Raw genomic sequence first — 21,449 nt, forward strand, 5'->3', positions numbered from 1 at the left:
GCAAGTAAGTTTGCTCACTGTGAACTGTTAAAAACAAATTGAAATTTGTTTTTATAAAGTTTGTGAATAGTTGTAAATTTCTGCATAAACTGACACAACTGAATTCATCCTTATTTGTGGCTTTCTATCCAAGTGTTACCTTTCACAGCTGCTTGCCTTTTTATTACCATACGTGACATGGAGTACAGGACGTCTGGTCCTGCTGAAGCTGTTTATTATTGATTGATTCCTTTCAGGCCAACACTCTTGGTACACTCAGTACCCCTGCAGCTGTAGAGCTGAGGACGGACCTGTGCCCAGTTTGTACGGGCTCAGCTCAAGAGATGCGGGGAGCGGTGCAGGCCTGGAGACGTGGGCGGCTGCAGCACACTCACCGCGCAGGTAACTCCGTGCCCGGGTTTCTGCTCTTTCTTCCCACAGTCCCCGGGAAGAGGCGCCCGGGGGGCCGGCGCGGGAGGCAATGCCAGGGGCTGGGATGCTTCTCCACGCACCTGGGGAAGCGGAGTTTCACAAAAAGCAGCGAGAGCGGGTAGCCCATGGAGCGCCGTCCCGCCGTGCGGGGCCGGGGAGAATATACTCATCCTCGCAGTTTGTTTTTGGCTGCACGGTGCACGCCTACATGCAAATCGCCGCACCTCCCCCCTCCGCCCCAGTAGAAGCCGCTGCCTTTGGAAAATAAAAAAAAAAAGGGGGTGGGGGGTGGGGGGAGCGGGCCGAGGAGGACAGGAAGGGAGAAAAAGAAGAAAGGAAAGAGAAACGAGAAAAGGCGACTTCGAGAAGACCCCGGAGGGAGGGGAAAAGCAGTGTGCTGGGCGGCCCCGGCCGTGGAAGGGGCGGGCTGGCCCGCCGGGGGCAGCTCCGCACCGCCCTATAAGAAGGCAGTGCGGGGCGGGGGCGCCCGGTAGCGGCAGCGGGGCCGGCGTCGGGGCCGGGAGCGGAGCCGGAGGGGATCGCGGAGCAGGCGGCGGCTCCCCTCGGGACCGACGGCGGCTGCGGGCCGGGGAGGTAGGCGGGGGGACGCATCGCGGGCAGCTGTCGGGGAGGTTTCTCACTTGTCCCCGCTCCGCCTGGAACGAGCGACACAAAGCGAGAGGGAAAACGCAAATGAGTAGTGGTGTCGTGGGGGGGAGGAAGCGGGTGTTCTATTGGGCTTTTTTTTTTGTTTGTTTGCTTGTTTATTTTCTTATTGCTTTGGGATTTTTTTCTTCCGACGTGTTGCCACTCTGTGCCGAGCCTGTCGACAGCGCGGGTCGGAGGATGGTTTACAGCGTAGCGGGGCATCGGAAAGGGGCTAATAGTGTTAGTGTGTGTGTGTGTGTGTGAGGGGCGTGGTTGGGTGTGCTTACTTTTTTTAAAATAGCTATTTTATTTTAGCTTATCCTGAGCGAGGCGACTCTGACTTGGCAGCGCTCACGGAGGGTGGCTCACCTTACTGCTGCCTCTCCCAGCCCCGGTGCGTGCTAGAAGATAACGGGAGGGTTTTCATCCCCTTCACTCCTACGCGAATCCTGTGAAGTCGCGGGGGTGGGATAAGGGGAGGGCCTTGGGATGGGGGAGAGTGTAAAAATAAAAAATCGATGTGGCTGCCTTTGTGATGGGCAGGAGGCTCAGCTGTATGCAACAAATCGTGTTGCAGCGTGCCAGACTGTTGTGAAGTCTGGAGTGCTACACTGCAACCTATCAGCAGGCTGTTGTTACAAACGAGCTGCACAGCAGCCCAGATGCCTAAAACATGCCTGGAAAGATACTCGGGTTCTAAATTAAAAGTTCTTATTAAGCCCTACTTTTTCCTAGTTTTAACCAGACGTTCCCCCTTTTCCCCAAGCTGTTGGCCTGGGAGATTTAAAAATCCGTACAAAAACATACTTAAAGGATCAAAGTTGATTTCAAGTGTGTTGGAATAGACCTCGCTGAAACTAGAGGAGTGTAAACATCTTCTAATTTAAAGCCTAAAATGAGTTTAACCTTTTTTGAAAATTTCTGCTATGGATTAATGCATTAAAATTTATTTTCACCTTTGAAAATGAGTTGGTCCTTGTACTGCAGAGAACAGCCATGTCTTGGGGATGTTCCATTAACAACAGATGGTCAAGCCTGCTGTCGAAAGGCTATTGTAATGGAGCTGTCTTGCTCAGTTTTGAAAGGGGGTCGTGTTAGTAAACATTCCATGCAAATGCTTTTTGTACTTGGTGGTTGTGGCACAGCTTGACTCCCTAACAAGTGGGAATGGCAATGTATGCTGACATTTTCCTGTCACTCAGATCAGAGTGTGATTCTGTGATGACACAGTAGGATATTAAGCTCAGTGGGTAGTACCTGGGACTCTGCAATGTTTTACAGATAAAAAAGGTGTTGGTGGGTTGTCACTGTGAATTTTGAATTTTAATTTATGTAAGAGTGAGTTGTGTGACACAGTTTGTATCTGGTATGGGCAGGAGCTTGATGCTTCTCCTTACAACATGAAGCACCTTGTTTCTCGTAAGCATAATTTAGTAGGACTGATTATAGTAAAAATTAGAAGTCAACCCCTGACAAAAAAGATGGGTATGTAAGTTTGGTAGCATGGAACACAAGTGTTGCATAGTAGAATTTAAGTTAAATCTGTTGAGACTATTTAGCATTCAATAATAAAATACCAATTTTTTTTGTGCTCATTGTAAGTGTTCAGAGGGGGTTACTAGCTGGCCTCTGGACTGCAAGAAATCATGATTTTCTGTAATTTGGCATTCGAGTGTAATAATCCAGCATGTAGCCCAAAACTATTCACAGTAACTTTCCCCTGATAAGTTGCTGCTGAAGAACATGTAGCCATATGATAATTACATGACATAAACACCTTGGGCACAGCTATATGTGAAACTAGTATTTCCAGGAGTCATGGCAATCTTTTGAATATTAGTTCCAAATTTCCTCTGAATAGAGCTGCATAGCAGTGCAAGCAGGTATGTTGAAAGTTTCTTCATGGTCTCTTCACACACTGAGGCTGAAGCACATTTTTATATCAGTGTGCCATAGGCAGTTGCTAGCAAACCTTTTTTTTTTTTTGCAAAGCTAAATTTTTTCAAACCCGAACATCACTCAGTGCTGTATCGGTGTTGTCAGAGACTTGATCTGGCACCAGATTTGGTACATCATCATTTGGTATATATCATTGTGTAGCTCCTGGTCAGGTGCTGAACTACTGAAGATGAAATACCATTAGCTTAAAAAAAGGCCAGTAAGCATATTTTGGCCTTTGTTCTGGGATCAGCCTTTTCTCTAGCATTCCTTAGGCTGTATTTCTCCCTCTCTGTATGAGGATAAACTAGTCTTCTGTGGTTCAGGAGGAAGCCTTAATGACTTAAACAAAGTGACAGCAGATATTCTATGTGAATTCTGGATTGAAGCATTCTCACCTGTTAAACAAGTGTAGTACACACATTTCAGAAAGGAAGTCTTCCCTTGCCTACATCTCTACAAGACTGTTCTCTCACCAGTGAGTTCACCTGGCAGAGCTAGATTCACAAAGACAGAGCAGAAGGAGGATTGGTACAGAACTCATCTGTCTGTGGCCAAATACAATCAGCTCTGCTAGTGTTTATTATGTGCATTGCACCATGCAGGCACAGTGTTTCTTAGGGTGTGGTTTCTCCAGAACTTTAATCCAGAGTAATTGAAGGTTGCTGGTGAGCTAGTAATGGACCTGCTTCATTTCCCCTGGTCTGCCTATACTTTTCTCTCCCTGTCTGCTTCATCCTTTGTGCAGGCACTGGAGCTCACCAACCCAGGATGAGTAATTGAAAACAAATTCTCTTCTTTTTGCTTGGTGGTTTTGTTTTGGTTTTCTTTTCACCCCAGCATCCTGTGTTCAGAGTCTTCTCATAGATTTGTGAGCACTGGTGCCAGCACAAGGATGATGACAGAAGGGATCAGAGAGGGATCCAAACTACCACTTTGTTTGAGTAACCTTGAAGCAGGCACCCTCAGTGTTTATATAGGTCTTCTAGACTGGGCAGCACACCAAATCCTGAAATAAGTCCAGAGGCCGTGGCTGACCAAACATCATCATGTTTCTCTTTTGCTGGTTATTCTTGATGACTCCTGTGAGAGGAGCTAGAGTCAGGGTTTAATATGTTTAGTAAAACACATTTTATATATAAGATAGATACATTTTCCGTGATTATCTGAGGCTACCAGGGACTGTGCCTGCTCTCTTCAGGTCTGGCGTGGCAGAAATTCACGCTCTAAGATAATTTAATATTTATGCCAGATAAAGATTTGAATTCTGAATGCTCAAAACTTTTTTAGTGTAGTTGATGAGCATGCATGTCTGCAGTTACTAAAAATATAGATAAAAAATACCTTGGTAAGACTCTGCTTCTAGTATTTAAAAGATGATCACCACAGAAAAACCCAAAAGTTAAAACATTTAATTCTGTAGCTGCATGTGTTGCTTGTGCTGATAGCACAAAAGTAATACAGATAATTCAGGAGAAATAAAAATAACTAAAACTACTGAATGGAGTACCTGAAGTACCCTGTTCCCTTTCTTTCAAATACATGGTAGCAAAGCTAGTCCTGTCTTTTTTTAGCATTTTTGTTGGGGAGAAAAAGTATTTTTGTTTGCTTCAAGGACTGAAAGAGAGAGAGACAGAGTAGAATGGGAAACTGTTGATACAACTTTCCTGTACAACAGGCTAACACTGTAGCAAAAAAGATCTTTATTTGTGGGGAAAAAAATCTTGATCATAGGTGATAAAAATTCATGTCAGTTTGAATGCCATAAGTATCGACATACAAGCTGACCTTTTTCCTCTTCTGTTATTTTTCTGGAGGAGTGTTGCTTAGCAGAGCTCTGTCAAATGCAACGGGATTGGTTTGTGTTATGCTGACTTTGTTAGAGAACAATTGGAGTTGGATAGAAAAAGGAGAGCAAAGAGCCTTTATAAGACTGTTCTGGCTTGGGCTAGATAGCAAGGTTATTCTCTGTGAAAGAACAAAGTTGGAGCCTTTTTACCGCACAGTTCAGAGATCATTCTGGGGATCTGGTTTCCTTTGTAGCAAATAGCAGGCAGGGTTGTGTGGAACACAGAGGTGGCCAAAACCTGTTAGCACTCTTCTGGCTTGACTCTCTGAAAAAACCTGCAGTTTTACTAGCCTGTTTCCTAATGAGGGGTTGTTCCTGGGAGCAAGCAAGCAAGCAAGGAAACCATGCAGCTAATATTCCTTAGCAGAGTACTTGTTAGATTAGTTAAGGCCAAAATTAAGCCATGTGGAAGGTCTCAGAGCAGTAGTTTTGGTGATACAGGTGACAAGAGCAAGGTTAGGAAGACTTGGATCCCAGCAAGGGACCAGGAAGACTTGGATCCCAGCACCTCTGCTCTTCTTGTGATGACTGTTTCCTCTTACCTACTTTCACCATTGTTTCAGTAATGGCATGACCAGAGTTTATACTCTTAATAGTAGAAGTCAGAGTGTTTTTTCTCATATTCATAATTTAAGTCTTCAGGATGTGTTCCTAGTGCCAGCAACCTGGGTTTAAGTCCAATGTTTTCAGAGATATGTCTGTTTTTACAGTTGAATTTTTGTGACTTAAAAGGAAATGAAGTTATTATTAAAAAAAAGGAAACAAATTATCATAAATGTTCTTTGAGAGCCGTATTCATGAGGAATATATTGATATTCTGGGGATCTATTGGTGGCATTTTTTTCTCTTCCTGTTATTTTAATTATGTTTCTGCAACAAGAGTTTGGTTATGGCTGCCAATAAAACCAGTTAGGACCAAATTTGAATGGTTTAAAAACCCCCAGAACTCTCTTCATCCAAATAATAAAGCAGCACTGAGCTTTTCTGAGTGCAGATCCATGGATATTTCCTTGTGGTACTAGTACAGGAGCCAAGGTTCACAATCTACTCTTCCTCTGAATGCAATGTTCTTATTTAATAAACTGAATGGATCTTGCATTTGTATTTCTATTCTGCCAAAAGGAAAAGTGCTTTTAATGTAATTTATTTGTTTTAAGGTATTTAAAATATTTTAATTACTCTTTATGTATTAAATCAGAGTAGCAGTTCTTACTGCTTCGTTTCCCATCTCTTTCAAGCCTATATTTAAATATTCATGTTAAAGTAAGCAATAAGAGTTTTTCCTACTGTGTTTGGAGAGACCTGGACTCTGTTATTTCTTTTAGCAAACTAATGCAATCACCTGTCCTCATATTTCTACAGATTTTATTTTTCCCAGATTTTTTTTTTTTTTTTTGTTTTTGTGAGTGCCAGCCACATCTCCTGGAGCTTTATTCCCGGTTCTTGTGACATACTCTTAATATTCACATCTCTACAGCTATTCTACCAATTATTTTCAAATATAAAACCATATATAATTGCAAAATGGGGTTGTCTATTGCAGTTGCTTTGGCTTCAGTGGAACTTTCTAAACACCATTAAGAATATTCTAAATGTAAGGTAAAAAATGTATGTTTTGGAGCCTACATCTGTAAAAAATATTGGAAAATTTTTTTTTGCTCACCTTGCTTTCTTGTAAGCTTATTGCTTTTCCCACTTCATTCTATTTATGCACTTGCCTGCTGTTTGAAGTCATTTGGTTGAAATTTAGTCAACCCGCAGGTCTTCAGCTCTGAACTTAGTCCCTTGAAGCTTTAGGAGCAAACTAATGAAGCTCTGTCCTGAAAATACTTGTGAATTCTGAAGTGTAGCTTAGGACTTGTACAAATTCTGCCATCCTTCTTTTCTGGGTATGTCTGTGCATGATGTTGAATTAGGCATACATTAGCCTGCTTTGCATGGCTTTAACTATCATGCTCCCCTTAAGGATTGAAGCTTTATTGGTAGGGGTGCAGCTGGAGCTGAAGAGTAGAAGGTGTGAGTAACAACTGTTTGCTCTGTGGATCAGGCAAAACGGGAAGATTGGCACACACTTTCTGGCAGTGCTCCGAGCTAACTGCCCTGTGCCACACCTGACTCAGCAGGTGTGCGGGCTGCCTTATCATGTGTGCCAGCTATTTTCATATTCGTCTATGAATAACTTCAGAGATAAGTGGTTATTGAAGTCTGTATGGGCTGCCAAGATTGATCAGAAATTCATTCCTCTTCATAGCTGACACTCACTGATTTCAAAAGTACTTGGGCATCTCTTTATCACTTTAGTGGATTACCATCTTCCATATCAGCACAGTTGGATGGTAGCCATGTGAGAGCCAAGGTCTTGTTGTAGGCTTTACAGACTCCAAGTCTGCTCAAGCTGACAATGGCTGCTAAATACTGACTTTGCCAGTTTATTGCTTTCTTTCGTCAATGTCGTTTCCTTTCATTGTGCTAGAGGCTTTTTCTTGGCTGTTTTTCTGCATATTTCAGGGATATTTTTGTTTCATTTGCTGTTACTTATAGCTGTGCCACAGATATTGGTGCAGTTGTGTAGATATCGAGCTTAACAGACAGCTTATTCTTTATGTCTCTCAATCTCAGAGGCACCACTGTGATGTTCTCTATGCTATAAGCTATGTTGCCTTCTGGTCTGTTACCAAAAACATGTGCAGGTTTATGGCATGATGTTCCCGAATGGCAGAGATGGAGAGGAAAGTAACACCACAGAATCCTTTGATGTTAGAGGGCAGGCACTCAAACTGCAGTTTAATCTTGTACTGAACACCTTTGCTGTCCTCATCTTGTCCCAAGATAAACAGCAAGTTCCAAAAGCAAGATGTAGGAGAAAAGATTCCCTTCCAAATAAGTCCTTATAAATGTGATGACAAAGGCACAAGGCTTTGTAACTTTGCTCAGCAGAAGATAGAAATGTGCCAGATGCTTCAGTGACTGCCGTAGGATCATGGAGCACCTGTCAGTGTTGCACTTTTTATAACCAGGTATCTGCTGATTAGTGTGCATGATTCAGTGACCAGGATGTCCTGTGGACGCAAAGTGTTTCTGTCCTAACATTGTCTGAGCGTATGGATTTCTTTTGGGAAAAGCTTCTTTTTTAGGGAGGCTGTGTCTTCCTTCTCCCCTTTGTGGTTGCTGCCAAGCAGAAAGGTAGCTTTTGCAATGTGAAATTCTTTACCTATTTTTCCTAGTTACAGTTAAATTGTCCTTCAACAGGATATGTCAAAAGCTGGAAAAAGTGTCTGGGGCTGTATAGCACAGCTTTTTGCAAACTGTGTGCTGGCGATACTATACTTGCTCAGAGATCAAAGCTTAATGGCATGAATTGAGCTCAAATGTCGCAATTATTATTTTAGTAGGATGTTCTATTATTTTTACATTCCTCTAGAAAAGAGCCATTCTTTGAGAGCCAAAAAAAAAAAAATCATCTGCTAATATGGACTATGGATTTTTGGACATTGGCCGTGATAAAACAAATCACATTTTGTGTTTGTTTTTGCCAAAGAATGGACTAGATTTTTTTTCTTTTTTTTTTCTTTTGTGAGGAAAGTAGGGGACGCTCAGTGTAATGTTGGAAGTTGAAATGCTTTGTGTATTTCACAACCTTCTAGTGGAAGCTATTTTTTTGTAAAATAGATGACTGCATTTCATCTTGCGTATTTTACTTGACACTTAAGCAATCCTCTTGCTTAAGTGCGTGCCACAGTCCCTTGCATGTGTATTCCTTAGGTTAAGTCTAGCTATGGTGCATGCAAACTTGACATCTTCCACTGCACTGGAGTTGTGCTTGTTTTCATCAATGTGCCCTCTATAAGCATGCCAGAAGTAATGAGAACCAGTTGTTGTGGTCATTCTGGTAGGCAGATATTGCTGACCTGGGACAGGTTTTTCAAAATTGCTTGGCATGTTGTGTCCAAAGGGAAGGCTGTAAAGCAGCAGCCATTTTTGAAAATTCACATCTGTGTAAATGTTATAAGGAGGCACTGAGGACTTTGAAAAATGTAGTCCAGTCTTTATTGTGGAGCAGTTTGTAAGCTAGTGCTTTCCTGTGTGAGGAATTGTCCCATGTGTTTTTTTTTCTAATTGGTAAATCAGATAGGCCCACCAGTGTCTCAGAAATACATTGTAGGAGTGGCTTTGAAAGGAGAGGCAAGTTAGATACTCTGAACAGTTAAGGGCCAAGAATGTCACTGCTCAGGGTATTAATTTTGGGGCAGGTCTTTCAAAATGATCATCTGCTCATCTGTTCATAGTGGTGGAGCATTCAGAAGAGCTCAGCACATAATCAGCACATACTGCCTTATGAAATACCCATTTGCTCAGTTCTCATGCCAAGACTAAATAACTTTAGAAGCCCCTTGCCATTTTGCCTAAACATTTGGGAAGCCAGATTTCTGCTCCTAACATGACATTATGTTGAGCCTGAGTCATGTCAGAGCAAGATCCAGGCTTGCATCTCTGTGTAGTACCTAATGCAGCAAGTAGGACCTAATACGGGGCTTGGGTTCTGTCACTAGTTATTTTCACAGCAGCAGTTGGAGCAGGTTGTGAATAAGTATTTTATTGTTGGCCTGTGATGAAAGGAGTCCTTTTCCATTGTCTGTCTCCAATATTCTGTGAGGCTGGAGCCCCCTTAAATGGCAATGTGAAATTATTTATTTGATGTTCTGTAGCTGAGTGCATGCTGGCTTAAGGGTCCTGTGTCTTCAACCAGAGGTGGCAGGTTGCTAGAGGTGTTCCATGAGACTGTTTCATCAGCTTCCTGATATTTTGACATTATCCTTTAAATGTCGTTTTTACCAAATTTTACATGCTGCTCAGGGAAGGAAAACGAGTTCAACTGGATGACCACGTTGAAAGCCATTTACTAGTTGCCCTCAGTGTTAGTAAGCACTGGAGAACAGGACCAGAATCTATTTACTACCCAACCCAAGGCCAGGTAGTCCATGTGGGAAGTAAACCAGTAGAGGATCTTGCCAAGAACTGCTGCTAAAATAGTGTTGTTTGTCACTCTAATCAAATTCTTGTCTGCTGACCCAGAAGCTCTCCAGTCAAATTGCTAGGAACAAGGAGTTAGTGTAAACTCTGTGACATGACCTGGGTGATTTTGAAGAGGAAAGCACTTCTCACTGAAGGACTCTTTAGATGGAATAGAAAACTTCATGTCCTGTATTCATTTGGCAGAAGGGAGAAAAATGTTCTCTGTGGGGATGTTATGAAAGACCAGCTTTTAGTGTCTGTGTGCCTCCACTGATAACGATCCAGTGTCCCAGGCAGAAGCCCGTAGGTCCAAAGCTCACACCTCCACTGCTGATCCTGCACTGGTTGTGACTCTTACAGCCTCTAGCAGTGATTAAGCCAGGAGACGGACGTGTGGGATCTGACGGTTTCATTCTAATCTCTGCTTTTGCTTGCTTTGTGGTCTTAGGTGAGTTGCTTGAACTCTGTGCTGCTAATGCTTTTTATGGCACCTTTTTGTAACCTATTTCAGGCTCTTCGTGTTAAAAGATTACTTTAAAAGATCAGCACTGTTAGTTGTATAAAATTGTCATTGTTCAGGTGGCAGTTTCCCCTCTTTCCTAGAGCTCCAGTAGATGTCATAAGTTTTTTGACTGCTTGGAGGTTTTAGAGATGGGAATGTCGCACTTGTTCCTTTGGGTTTTGCAAGCTTAATGTGACTTTAGGTTACAGAATGGATATTACTTTTGGTTCTTTATACACTCCCTGTTTCTGCTGGGGATTTTACATCCTGTTAGATCTCTATCAGCAGGACAAAAATTGCTTGCACTTGCCCACAGCAGCTCTTTATCTAACCTAATCTTAACATAATTGGGATCAGTACTGGTTTTTCCTTCTAGTTACATCTATTGTGCTGGAAGAAGGAAAATCTTGGTGTTTGGCAGAGAAGTGGCCAAGGCACTAGACCTTGTCTTGGGAGATGGGGATTTAATTCTGGGCTCTAGACTTAATTGCACCTCTGTTACACTAATGCCCATCGAGGCCACTAGTCCTCTGGTGGTTTGTCTTGTGTAGATTGGAATGTCAGTTCATGAGTCAGGCCCTTCTGTTCTACCTTCATATGCAGAGTCCTTAGAGGGATCTGCTCACCACTAATGGCATATGGGTCACTGAGGGACTCTACATCTGGGATTTGCAGAATTCACATGGCTCATGATATTGTTTCCTTCACAAAATGCAGCTTTGACACTGCCTAAAAGAAATTAAATGTCAAGACATTTATCAGTGATCATAAAGAGGACTATATTTTGGCAGAAATCCAGTGCTTATATTTTAGTTGCTTCTTTTCCTCCAAAAGGAGTCTCATTTGACTCGATACTTGTGTAGACAAGAACCATGGGAGTTAAGCAGATATACATTTTTTTTTTGTCTGGGGTAGGAAGCAAAAGTGCTAGATCATGTCTGCTTGTGAGGCTCTCGTAGCTCATAAGGGCATCATATGTAGCATTGTTAGGTTGGTACTCTCCATGGCCACTTCATCTGTGGAGAGTTGCCAGTGGTGGTAGCTTCTGTGATAAGGAAAATCTGAGTGAGAGGACAGGGGCTGCTAGCTTATTTCATGGGGGCCTCAGAGCCTTCTGTCAACTGGTGAAAGCTTTTTAGGCCTGCTGTCAAGGACTTTGTTTAAATTGCCTATAGTGCCTTGCCAGAGCCCTGAAATGTTCTAGTCTCATAAGCTTTGGTAAGTTCACTTTGTTCCCTCTTGAAATAGTGATTTAAATTTTTTTTCTCTAGGGGAAAGGTTTTTTTTTTTTGCCTCCCCAAAGAAAGCAAACAGCTGCATTGTTTGCAGAAAGCTGCTTTTGAAGGCTATTTTATGTTTACTTAGTACAGACACCAGGCATGGGGGTGGGGAACTGATTTTCTGCCACTTGAGCTTTTGACTCTCTAAATCTACAGCTGTAAAAATACATTTATTTAAGAGGGATTGGGTCCTGAGACTGTTGGTATAGCAGCTAATGGACTTTTCAACAGCTATTCTACTTTGAAATAGCTGCTAGCACCCTTCAAGAAAGAAAGGGTTGGCCTGAAGGATGTGTTTCATTGTCATTGTTTTCAGAGGTTGCCCTGTAGCCTAATTTTCTCTTGAGTAATTTTCTGAATTGCAGAAAATGAGATGAAATTGCAGCCGTGTAGGTTAGGAGGCTGTTCAAGATTTCTGCAGCAGGGTGAAATGTCATGTACAGGGAGTCTTCTGCAAAGGCAGACCATGGGACAAGTGTGTCGAATCTGTGCTTTAATTGTGCAGGTGGGTACTTTATATCACAGAAAAACTAATGCTATGGGGATGAGTTCGTGCAGCTTTTCTTACTCTAGACAAGAAGCAGTAATTCTGCTTTAGGGAGTTCTGGGTGAGTGTGAGGAGTGATCACTGATACCTGCTGTTGGCTCAAAATTTTACACAGGTGAGACATAACAGCTGTCATTGGAAACCAGCAGAGTTTTGGCACTGCAGTACTAAATGACAAGTTGTATTTCCCAGCTATGTTGAACTTACCAGACTGGTCTGAGGTGGAGATAAAGTGGCACTTGAGCTCTAACCAAGCTGGAAGTGCTGGGTTGATCAGTTCTTTGCATCTCTGGCTTACAGTTCTTGCCTGTTGTGACCTGGAAGAACATCTGAAAGGATGCTAAGCTATTTTCCTCTGATATTAGTTTGCTGAGTGCTTTCTGATGAATTAGTAATTCAAGTGAGCCTAGTTAACTCATGTCAGCAGTGAATCAAGTATGGATGAAAATCAGAAGTGACTACTAACAAACCTGTTCCCTGGTCTGTAACAGATATTTACTGGGGCATACAGTGTCAGAGCAGCTGTCACCAAGCATGTCTGGAAGAACTGGATACACTTCAGTCTCAGGTGTTGTGCTCTTGTTGATTAGTTAGGCTGTTAGGCTGCATGCCCTAGTTTAATGCAGGGACTTAGCTGGTTTGCCTACATCTGGGCAGTTCTTAAAAGTTTTTTGTCATTTGAAACTTTCATCCAGGCAGAACAGGCCAGATCATTTGCTTTGTTCCCAGTAAAGTTTAGCTTAACTCCAAAGACCTGAAGTTCAAGCATGTGGCATAGCTGAGTCTTCCTGGCTGTGCACTCTTCTGCTTGTCAGCTGAGATGAGTTAAATGATAAAATATGTGCCCTTAGCTCACTAGTTTGCTAACGTGATGTGACTGTTACAAACTCTCTAAAGCAGTATTTCCATGTTCTGGATCCTGTGGGCTGACTGCAGTTGCAAGGGATCAGTATCTGAGTTTTAACTGCATGAAACCAGCTTCCCTTTGATTTTCTAATTCCACAGATTGGTTGAACTTTTGTTTTGCCTCTGCAGGGTATTAAGGTGCAAGAGTAGGGGGTAATTCCATTAATGAGAATACCAAAAGTCCATTTGACCCTCCACGGGATACTTTTTGTGCTCTTCTCGTGGCACTTTATTCTTAAGGTTTTTGATGTTTAGCTTTAATTTCTGGAAAGCATTGGAAATAATTTTTTTGCTGATATTCAACAGTACTGGGGGCCTGAGCATGATGTATGGAGTGGGTACTCAAAACACCTTTCTGAAGATAAAAAAAATACCTGTTGCAAAACTATCAGTGATTGTAGAAGGCTGTACAGTCCCTTCCAGTCCTCTGCTTCAATATGCTAAACTTGTGCAGTGGCTGCGGGATTAGACCCAGGCAGCAAAGATTGTTTTGTGGCTTGGTGCAGAGCACAAAAAGTCAAACAGAGGTCTGTGACTGGCAAACCAGTACCAGTATCCTTGTGGAAAAATGCTAGAAAAGAGCAATTCTCTAAGTGTTCTTAGAAAGATTTTTGTACCACATTAGTGGTCAGTAAGTACCCGTGTACTATGTGAGAGATAATCCAGGTTTCTCTTTAGAGTGTTACCAAATCCCCCAAAATACTATGCAGAAACTTAAGAGTGGTGGTAGTACAAAGGAGAGTACTAAATATTTCCTGGTTATTTTTGTTGCTAAATTGGTTGTAACTTTAGATATGTAATATTGACATCGAGAGGAGGTGCTTCAAGGATCCCCCCATATCCAAGGCTGTAATCTGAGGTGTGCTTTGGGTCCATGAGCATGGGTTCACTCATCAGCCAGGATTTGTCCTCTGACATTCCCCACAAAGGGTAGGCTTTTTCCCTGCTGTGGATATGCCGATAGCCTGCCAAGTGTCTCTCTAAGTATGTGTGGGAATTCATGGTCTACCAGCCAGATGTGCATGCACCTGCAGTGTGTTGGTGTTGGGGTGTTCCAGCCAGCAGGACACACAATGGGTGGGGAAGGATGGCTGCCCTGTCTGATGAGTCGGGCAGCCCTCTGTCAAGGAGCAGCTGTGGAAGTCCTGTCAGTGAGTCAGAGCAGCACCTGGCAGAAGTTAGGAAGCCCATGCTGACTGTACACTGTACTGCTGGCATGCTGGTATGAGGTTCAGTTTTTAAGGTTTTGTAGGCATCTATTACTGCTCTTTGGTTCTCTGTGGTGGCGCTAAGAAACACTGTTGTCCTGTTGTGATACTACAGTATAATCATCTACAGAATTCATTGTAGTAGGTGTATTTTTGTTAGTCATGTTAGAGAATTTTTCTTGTAGCACAGACCTACATTATTAAGAGACAAGTTTTTAATCAAGTTTTTGTTACAAGTCATTGTAGTAATGGAATTTACTTTTGGATGAGGCTTAAAGGTGACAATTGTTCATCATCTCAAAGCTCACATCCAGATTTTTTCATCTAGTCTTACTCCAGTGTAGGACTGGTTAGAGCATTTCCTGATTAAATGTTTCCTAGAACATTTATGTATTTTTTGGTAATCTTTTCAATGCAATTTGCAATCAGACATGCAACTCTGAATCTTAGGGCTGTTGTGAACACCAGAATCAAGAGTGTGCATTCCCAATTTAACAGGTGTTGGAAGGAGTGCCTCTCTTGGTGTGTGTTTGAATCAGCTGCTGGTTGTCCTCTTAATGCTGATTCTGTCAACAGATTGTATTCAGGTACATAAATCAGAATTAATTTAATATAGGTTAACTAGGTTCCTGTGCAGACACTTTCTCAGGATTCAACTGCTCTTAATTTGAAGTGGCCTTAAAACTCAGAAGTAAATTAAGATATGCTGAATTAATTCTGGAGAAAAGGTATAGTGACATTTAAGTAATATAATGAAAGCTCACCTTAGAGCTTAAAGATTGAGCCTTGCTGGAATGGTATGTGTACCAAGCCTATGCTATGCTCTTACTAATTGCCACCAAAGAGATTATTTTTTTTGAATAGTTATAATTAATATTTTTTAATCCTCTGTGCTCATACTGTAGCAAGATGCACACTTAACACACCTAATCCACAACAGTGTTGGGGGCCAGGTGGTTGCAAGACCACTGAACACTGACTAAACAGCAGTTTTCCATTTACTTCATCTAAATGTTAACAACTCTAGCGTCCTCCTTAGTCACTTACCTTCAAGGGAAAGGGCATTTCTCCCTTTCCTGTTAAATGCATAGCACTTTCTCCCACAAATGGTGTTGTCTGGGCTTCAAAACTAAGGCTTTCCTAATTTGGCAGCCAGCTTTTCACCATTATGAAGGTAAATATGGAAAGAGGCTTTAAGGAAAAGGGTTGAGTTGTATGGTTTAGTCTTACTCAGAGGAATCTTCAGATAATTTTTAAAAGCCTGTTGCTTATTCTCATTCTGGGCTGTCCTTGCTCTTGGAATTTCTGGGGCAGGAAATAATACACTTGTATTGCAAACCTCTTTTTTGTCTAAATCTGAGCTTGCTGAGACGCATAAGACTTGGCTGGAGTGCATGGGGTAAGAAAGAAGGCAGTGGGGTGTTCCATGGAAGAGCTTACAAGGTCACAGAGTGCAGCCTCTTGTCTTTCCCTATCTTGCTGCCTTTTCTGTTTTGAATGACAGAACTTTTCCCTTTCAATTTTTTTCCTGTTTTTCTCTTCTTTCACTAGTTAATGCCTGGCCGCAACATCTGTACTGTGTACTGCTGCTGCTACACAAAGAAAGGGAGCTTCTAGGCTTTGCTGAAGGAAGATGGCTTTCTGGACGCAGCTGGGATTGCTGCTATGGAAGAACTTTACCTACAGAAGAAGACAGACTGTAAGTAATAATCGAAGGGTGTTTTGAGATCTTAAGTTATGGTCTTGTAGCTTACACGGCTATACAGCTTTTCAAGAAAAACAGGGAAGCATCATGTATCTAACTTAATGTCTCTCCTCTAGTGATCCCTGGCTGAGCAGCTGGTCTGGCTTGGAAAGACCCCATTCGAACTGGAGAGGGTGGTGGGTGGACAGAAACCAGAGGGCTTGAAGGTGCTCAAGACTTCTGTCCTGAATTCCAGTGTGAGAGAGTGTTGGAGCAGTTGAAACACTGGTGTCAGATCAGGCAGAGAGGGTGCATGACTGCTGTATGCAGCAACGAAGATGTGAAATGGAAGCTGGGCTGAGACCTGGTTCGCTCTGTGGGTGAGGCATTGCCAGGCTGCAGGGATGTGCCCCTGAGTTTAAAACCTTTTGAAGGTTGCAAGCAGCAACAAAGGCAACAAAATTCTGCCACTTCCTAATGGCACAGGTGGCAGAGGCAATAACAGACATTTCCAGTCACTTTAATCATTGAGAGAATCCCAAACTTGTTATGTAACTTTACAACAGAAGATATAGATTAAGTGACTGGCATGAAACATATCCTTGTAACAGCATGAGGATAAACCCACAACTGATGTTCTTCTGCCAAGGTGTGTTCTGAGTGGCTAAAATTCTGTCCTCACCATCTGTTAACAGTGTGGAAATTTACCTGTTAAGAACAGACAATATGTAAGAAGTTTCCCCTTGTGATAAAAAGGGCACAGGAGTGTGGATCCAGTATGGTGTTCTTAAAATTCTTTTGCCTTTAGATTGAGACCTCATAGGATGCCATACCACTTGCAAACAGCTAAAAGTCTGAGAAAACATGGTATTGAACTTCTAGAGGTTTAGGGCATACCTGTATTGGACAAGAGCATGATTTGTGCCAAGGCTTGTTCAGAGGATCTGGCCTGTCAGATCTGACCTTGAGGAGGTATCAGCAGGGAACGTGAAAGGAACATGAGTTACTGAAGTGGAAAGTGGTCTCTGATAAGCTTTTTGAACCCTGCAAATGTCAGGATGCTTGCCAGCTGGTTGGGTTGGGTTGTTTTAGAAACTGTGTCACAAGGGAGGAAAGGCTATCACATTCACCACTAGTAATGGTCACAGTCCCTGAAGTCTTCACTCAAGTATCTGAGCCTTGTTGTTACAGGATTTGGGTTCAGTGAATTCAGAGCTGCAATTAGTCACTTTAAATAAATCAGACAAAAGGGGCTCACAGTGTCTTTGTCTTTTCTTGTATATAAACAGAACTGTCAATAATGAAAAAATTTTTGCTTTGCATGTTTTTTCCTTCCATGGATCTTGATCTCCCAGGACAGGACTGCCCACCAGAGTCCACACATGGACTGTGTCAGCTGTAAGGAGTGAGGCTGTCTGCTCTCTGGATGGGGGTCACATCCTGGCCTTTTGAATAGCCTCATAGTTTAGAAAAATGTTACCAATGAAGCTGGGCAAGTAGTCTCAAAACTGGCTGTGATTCCTTAAGGTAGACTCTTTTCTTTTGCCCATGTAACCTAGTCCCTAAGAGCTAAAAACACTCTTCCTATCTTGCTACTAGAGGTCTAACTTTTCCCTATTACCAGTTTGCCTTTAGGAAGTAGGGGAATTCTAGAATGTTGTGGGATTTTCTGGAGTGATGTTTAAACTAGGTAAACCAGGAGGTTATTTCAGAAGAGCTGAATTTTACACTGAGAATGATGGCTTAGTATTTTTTTGTCAGGATCTTCTGAAAATAATAGAATCATAGTCAATAAGTTTGGAAAACACTTCCAAGATCATCAAATCCAGCTTTTGTCTGAACACCACCATGCCAACTTAACTCTAGCACTAAGTGCCATGTCCCGTCATTTTTTGAGCACTTCCAGGGCCATCAACTTCACCACCTCTCTGGGAAACCTGTCCCAATGCTTGACCATCCTCGCAGTGAAAAAAATGTTTTTGACGTCTGATCTGACCCCTGACACAGCTACAGGCTATGTCCTCACTAGTCCCCTGAGAGAAGAGAACAACCTCCATCTTGCTATAACCTCATTTCAGGTAGTTTTTTAAAAAGTGTTCCTCCAGGCTGAACAACCCCAGTATTGCATCAGGTGTGAAAAGGTCTGAGTTTAGTATGCATGTCATGTCGGGGTAGCTGCAGGGTTACTGGGCAGCAGAGGTGCATTCATATCCTCTGGTGGTGCTGGAGGAGCACAGTAGAGTAAACATTCTGGATCTGCTCAGCTATTTCTTGGTACTTTCTGGCAGCTTCTGTAGTGGTCTCCCATCAAGTACCCCAGAGGGCATGAAACTGCTCATAATCTCTATTCTACACTGATTATTAGTCAGTTCATGAAGGCCTGAGACATGGCTTGCTTTCCCTTCTCAGTTATGCAGCTGTTTTCTCATTAATGGTTCTTATTTGGGATTTACCTGAAAATGTCAGGAGGAGAAGCCCACTTAACAGGAAGTGGCAGAGAAGCCTGTCACCATGCTGTTAACATGGCAGCGGAGTTCTTCATCTCTTTTCTTTCCTGTTAGGAGACTGTTGTCCTTAAGTTGGGTTGTGTTGATGAAGGCTCTCTCCTATTTGTACTTACTGAAGGTGTAGCCTAGAAATAGTTTGATCCTTACCCTTCTCATGAAAAATGTGGGCTAGCCTTGGCTTCTCACTGAACCCCCTCGTTGGCTTCTGTGAGTTTGAGCTGCATTGCGAAAGCTGGGTTCAAAGCTCACCCTGATGTGTGCAGTTCAAGTGTTACTTTGTACTGGATAGCTTCCAACAGCACTGGAGTGGGGGGAAGGAGCTCAAACGGGGAGAGAGGAAAGAAAAATCATGTTCAGGGGTCACTGTGTAAAAACACTTCTCTCCCTGTTTTCTTGCAAATGGAGAGACACCTCAAACTTGCATGGAGACACTGGTCAGCTTCTGGTATCTCCCTGCATTGAAACTGGGCCATAAAAGTGGGAAGGGGAGTTGACAGTGGGATGGGGTGATAGTCTGCTTAGTTCTTGCTCAACAGATTTCCTGTTGACACAATGCAGAGCTCAGTGTTTAATGGCATCCTGAATCAGGCAACTGGTATAAATTTGGCATGCTTTAGGGATTAACCTCAGTAAAATTAGGACAAATTTGTTCTTAGTTGAATTCACCTGCTGTGTGCAAATGGGATGTTCCTTCTTCAACTCCAAGTGGGTAGGTGAGGGGTTGGGTGCTTGAAGATTCATTTCATTATTTACCAGGCTGGTCATTGCAGCACAAAAGTGGCAGAGAAGGCTTGATTTTTCGATATCTACTTAGAATGAAACTCAGTGAGGTATGTTCGCTTTGTGTTCTTGTCTGGAAAGGCCACAGTGGATGAAAAGTGCCGTCAGAGCAGGGTCGGGAAGCAGTAAGGGAAGGAATCTGCTGACCTTTAGAAGCAAAGGAAGATAACTCATTTTTTGTTAAGCAGCACAAGAAACTTGCTGAGGAGGCTCTATTAAGGTGCTGCTGACACTGATCTTGTCCCTGTACAAGCCTCTGGTGCAGCCCTTGCCAGCTGTCCCTCACAGTGAACATTTTGGTGCCTGCCATGATGCCTGCCTTCAGCTGTAAAGGTGCAGCTTGGTCATTCTGAGCTGCATCCCTCCTTTTTCTATCCTCCCTGAGTCTGTTGATATGCCAAGTTAGGTATGTTGTGCATGCAGCCTACATGTGGTTACTTTTGTGACTGTGTAACTAGGTGCGCAGAAGAGGAGCTGTGTGTGCAGGTGGCTTGTTCTCCCTTCAGCAACAGGGCTGTTTGGGCACTGCTGTCCACCTCAGTGTGGTGGGGCTGATATTTCTCTGAAGAAGCTATGGATTGAGCTCAAGGGCAGTGTTTTCTCATTGGTTCTGTAGCAGTTGTAGACCAGGCTGTCTGTCCACACTGGTCACCCCAGGAAACCTCAACAAGCCCAGTTTCTCTTCCCCAAACAGTGTGGCAGCAGTTGCTTGGAGTGCATGCTGCTTGCATACAGCCAGGGTGGCAAAGGGCTGTGACATGTGCTAAAGCATGACCATTGATGCTACAAGATGGAATGGACTTGTCCTGGTTTCATAGAATGGACTTGTCCTTGTTTCATAGCCACTTTTCTCTCAAGTGAATGAAAAGTCCTGCCACGCCATCCTGGCAGCCACTTACAGTAGTATCCTGAAAACAGGAGTAGACAAGTTGTCAGTGTCCTAGGTCTAAACAACTTCGATCTCTGAGAGCCAGAGCACTGTTTAATGCAGATGGAAGCAGGCTGCCAATATTAATGGCTGAGTATGTACTGCCACTAGATCTTTTATTGTAATAAGAGACCAAAAATACTGAGGTGTCTTCCTGGCACCTCTGTCAGTGTGATTTTGGTGGAGTTTCTTACCCAGCAGTTGTACAGTGTGTACATGACAATAACAGATGACAGAATATTCTGAGATGGAAGGCACCCACAAGGATCATCAAGCCTAGCTCCGAAGTGAGTGGGGATTCTGTTGGCTACCTTGGTGCTATTAGCACCATGCACTAACCAGCTGAGCTAATCTAGGAGCCAATATCCCAAAATTATCTTGCAGAGCCTGGCACTGTTACCAGGAGTGCCTGGGAGACTGATGCTTAATTTTTATGCCTTTTAGAGAGGGGTGCTATTTGATATCAGCTATGAAGGGTATCTGTGAAAAGCTATCCTACATAATTTCCTCTGCTGGATCAAGTGGCCTTGGTTTTAATGCCCGTACAGTGTGAGTTTATTTTGAGGTACAGTACTTACCTAGAAAGAAGTCTCTTGCCTCAAAGCTTGCATGGAGTGCCTTGTGCTGAGTGTTAAGAGTCCAGTTTTAGCTGTTAATGTTGGAACATGGAAAAACATGTTTGTGGATGAGGATTCTGCCTCCCGCTGGATTGCAGGTCTTACAATCTGGCTTTTAAGGAGAATGATCCAGACCTCTTATTAGAAAAGACTGGGTCTTTCAGGAAAGAAGTGGAAAAGATTTTATTCTTTTTTTTCATCTGACCAAGAAAACACTCTGTTCTCCTACTAGTAATAGATGAGAAACATCCAAAGTAGCAGCATAAAAAGCTTTCAGGTTTCCCTTGTCACAGAGCTTACTGAAAATACATGTTTGGGCAGTCATTCTGGAGTGGGAAAGTAGGGGTGTGACTAGTGAAGCTCAAGTCTGGGAAACTTCAGCTTGTGTCTCTGAAGCTCTAGGCTGGAGAGTTGCTTTGTCCACATGCTTCTGTGGGATGTGACACATCTCAGTGAATTTTTTTGCACTTCAGTTCTTTGTGTAAGAAAGGTTGTATATTTAATAGCAGACCTTTTCTTCTTGTCTCATCCCTCTGAATAACTGAGTTATTTATTTATTTAGCAGATACTCACTGCCTTTCTGTAGATGACCTGCACCAGTGGGTGCTGTCTACTTTCAGGAAAAAATGTA

General features: G+C 42.8%; 1 protein-coding gene across 4 annotated transcripts in view; it reads left to right on the forward strand.

The window, feature by feature from the left end:
- Nucleotides 1-880: 880 nt before the first annotated feature.
- Nucleotides 881-21,449, forward strand: part of ABCA1 (ATP binding cassette subfamily A member 1) — a 92,150-nt gene continuing 71,581 nt past the window's right edge. For 2 of the 4 annotated variants that reach the window (XM_015652475.3, XM_015652478.3), the window contains exons 1-2: nucleotides 894-1,005; nucleotides 15,854-16,001. In XM_015652475.3, coding sequence (XP_015507961.1) covers nucleotides 15,936-16,001 — 66 coding nt within the window. In that variant the 5' untranslated portion in view covers nucleotides 894-1,005; nucleotides 15,854-15,935. Of the gene's footprint in view, nucleotides 1,006-1,374; nucleotides 1,454-10,204; nucleotides 10,308-15,853; nucleotides 16,002-21,449 lie in introns of those variants that run through there. The other 2 variants (XM_015652476.3, XM_015652477.2) reach the window with 2 other exon arrangements.

This window comes from Parus major, chromosome Z (assembly GCF_001522545.3).
Source record: "Parus major isolate Abel chromosome Z, Parus_major1.1, whole genome shotgun sequence".
Taxonomy (NCBI): Eukaryota; Metazoa; Chordata; class Aves; order Passeriformes; family Paridae; genus Parus; species Parus major.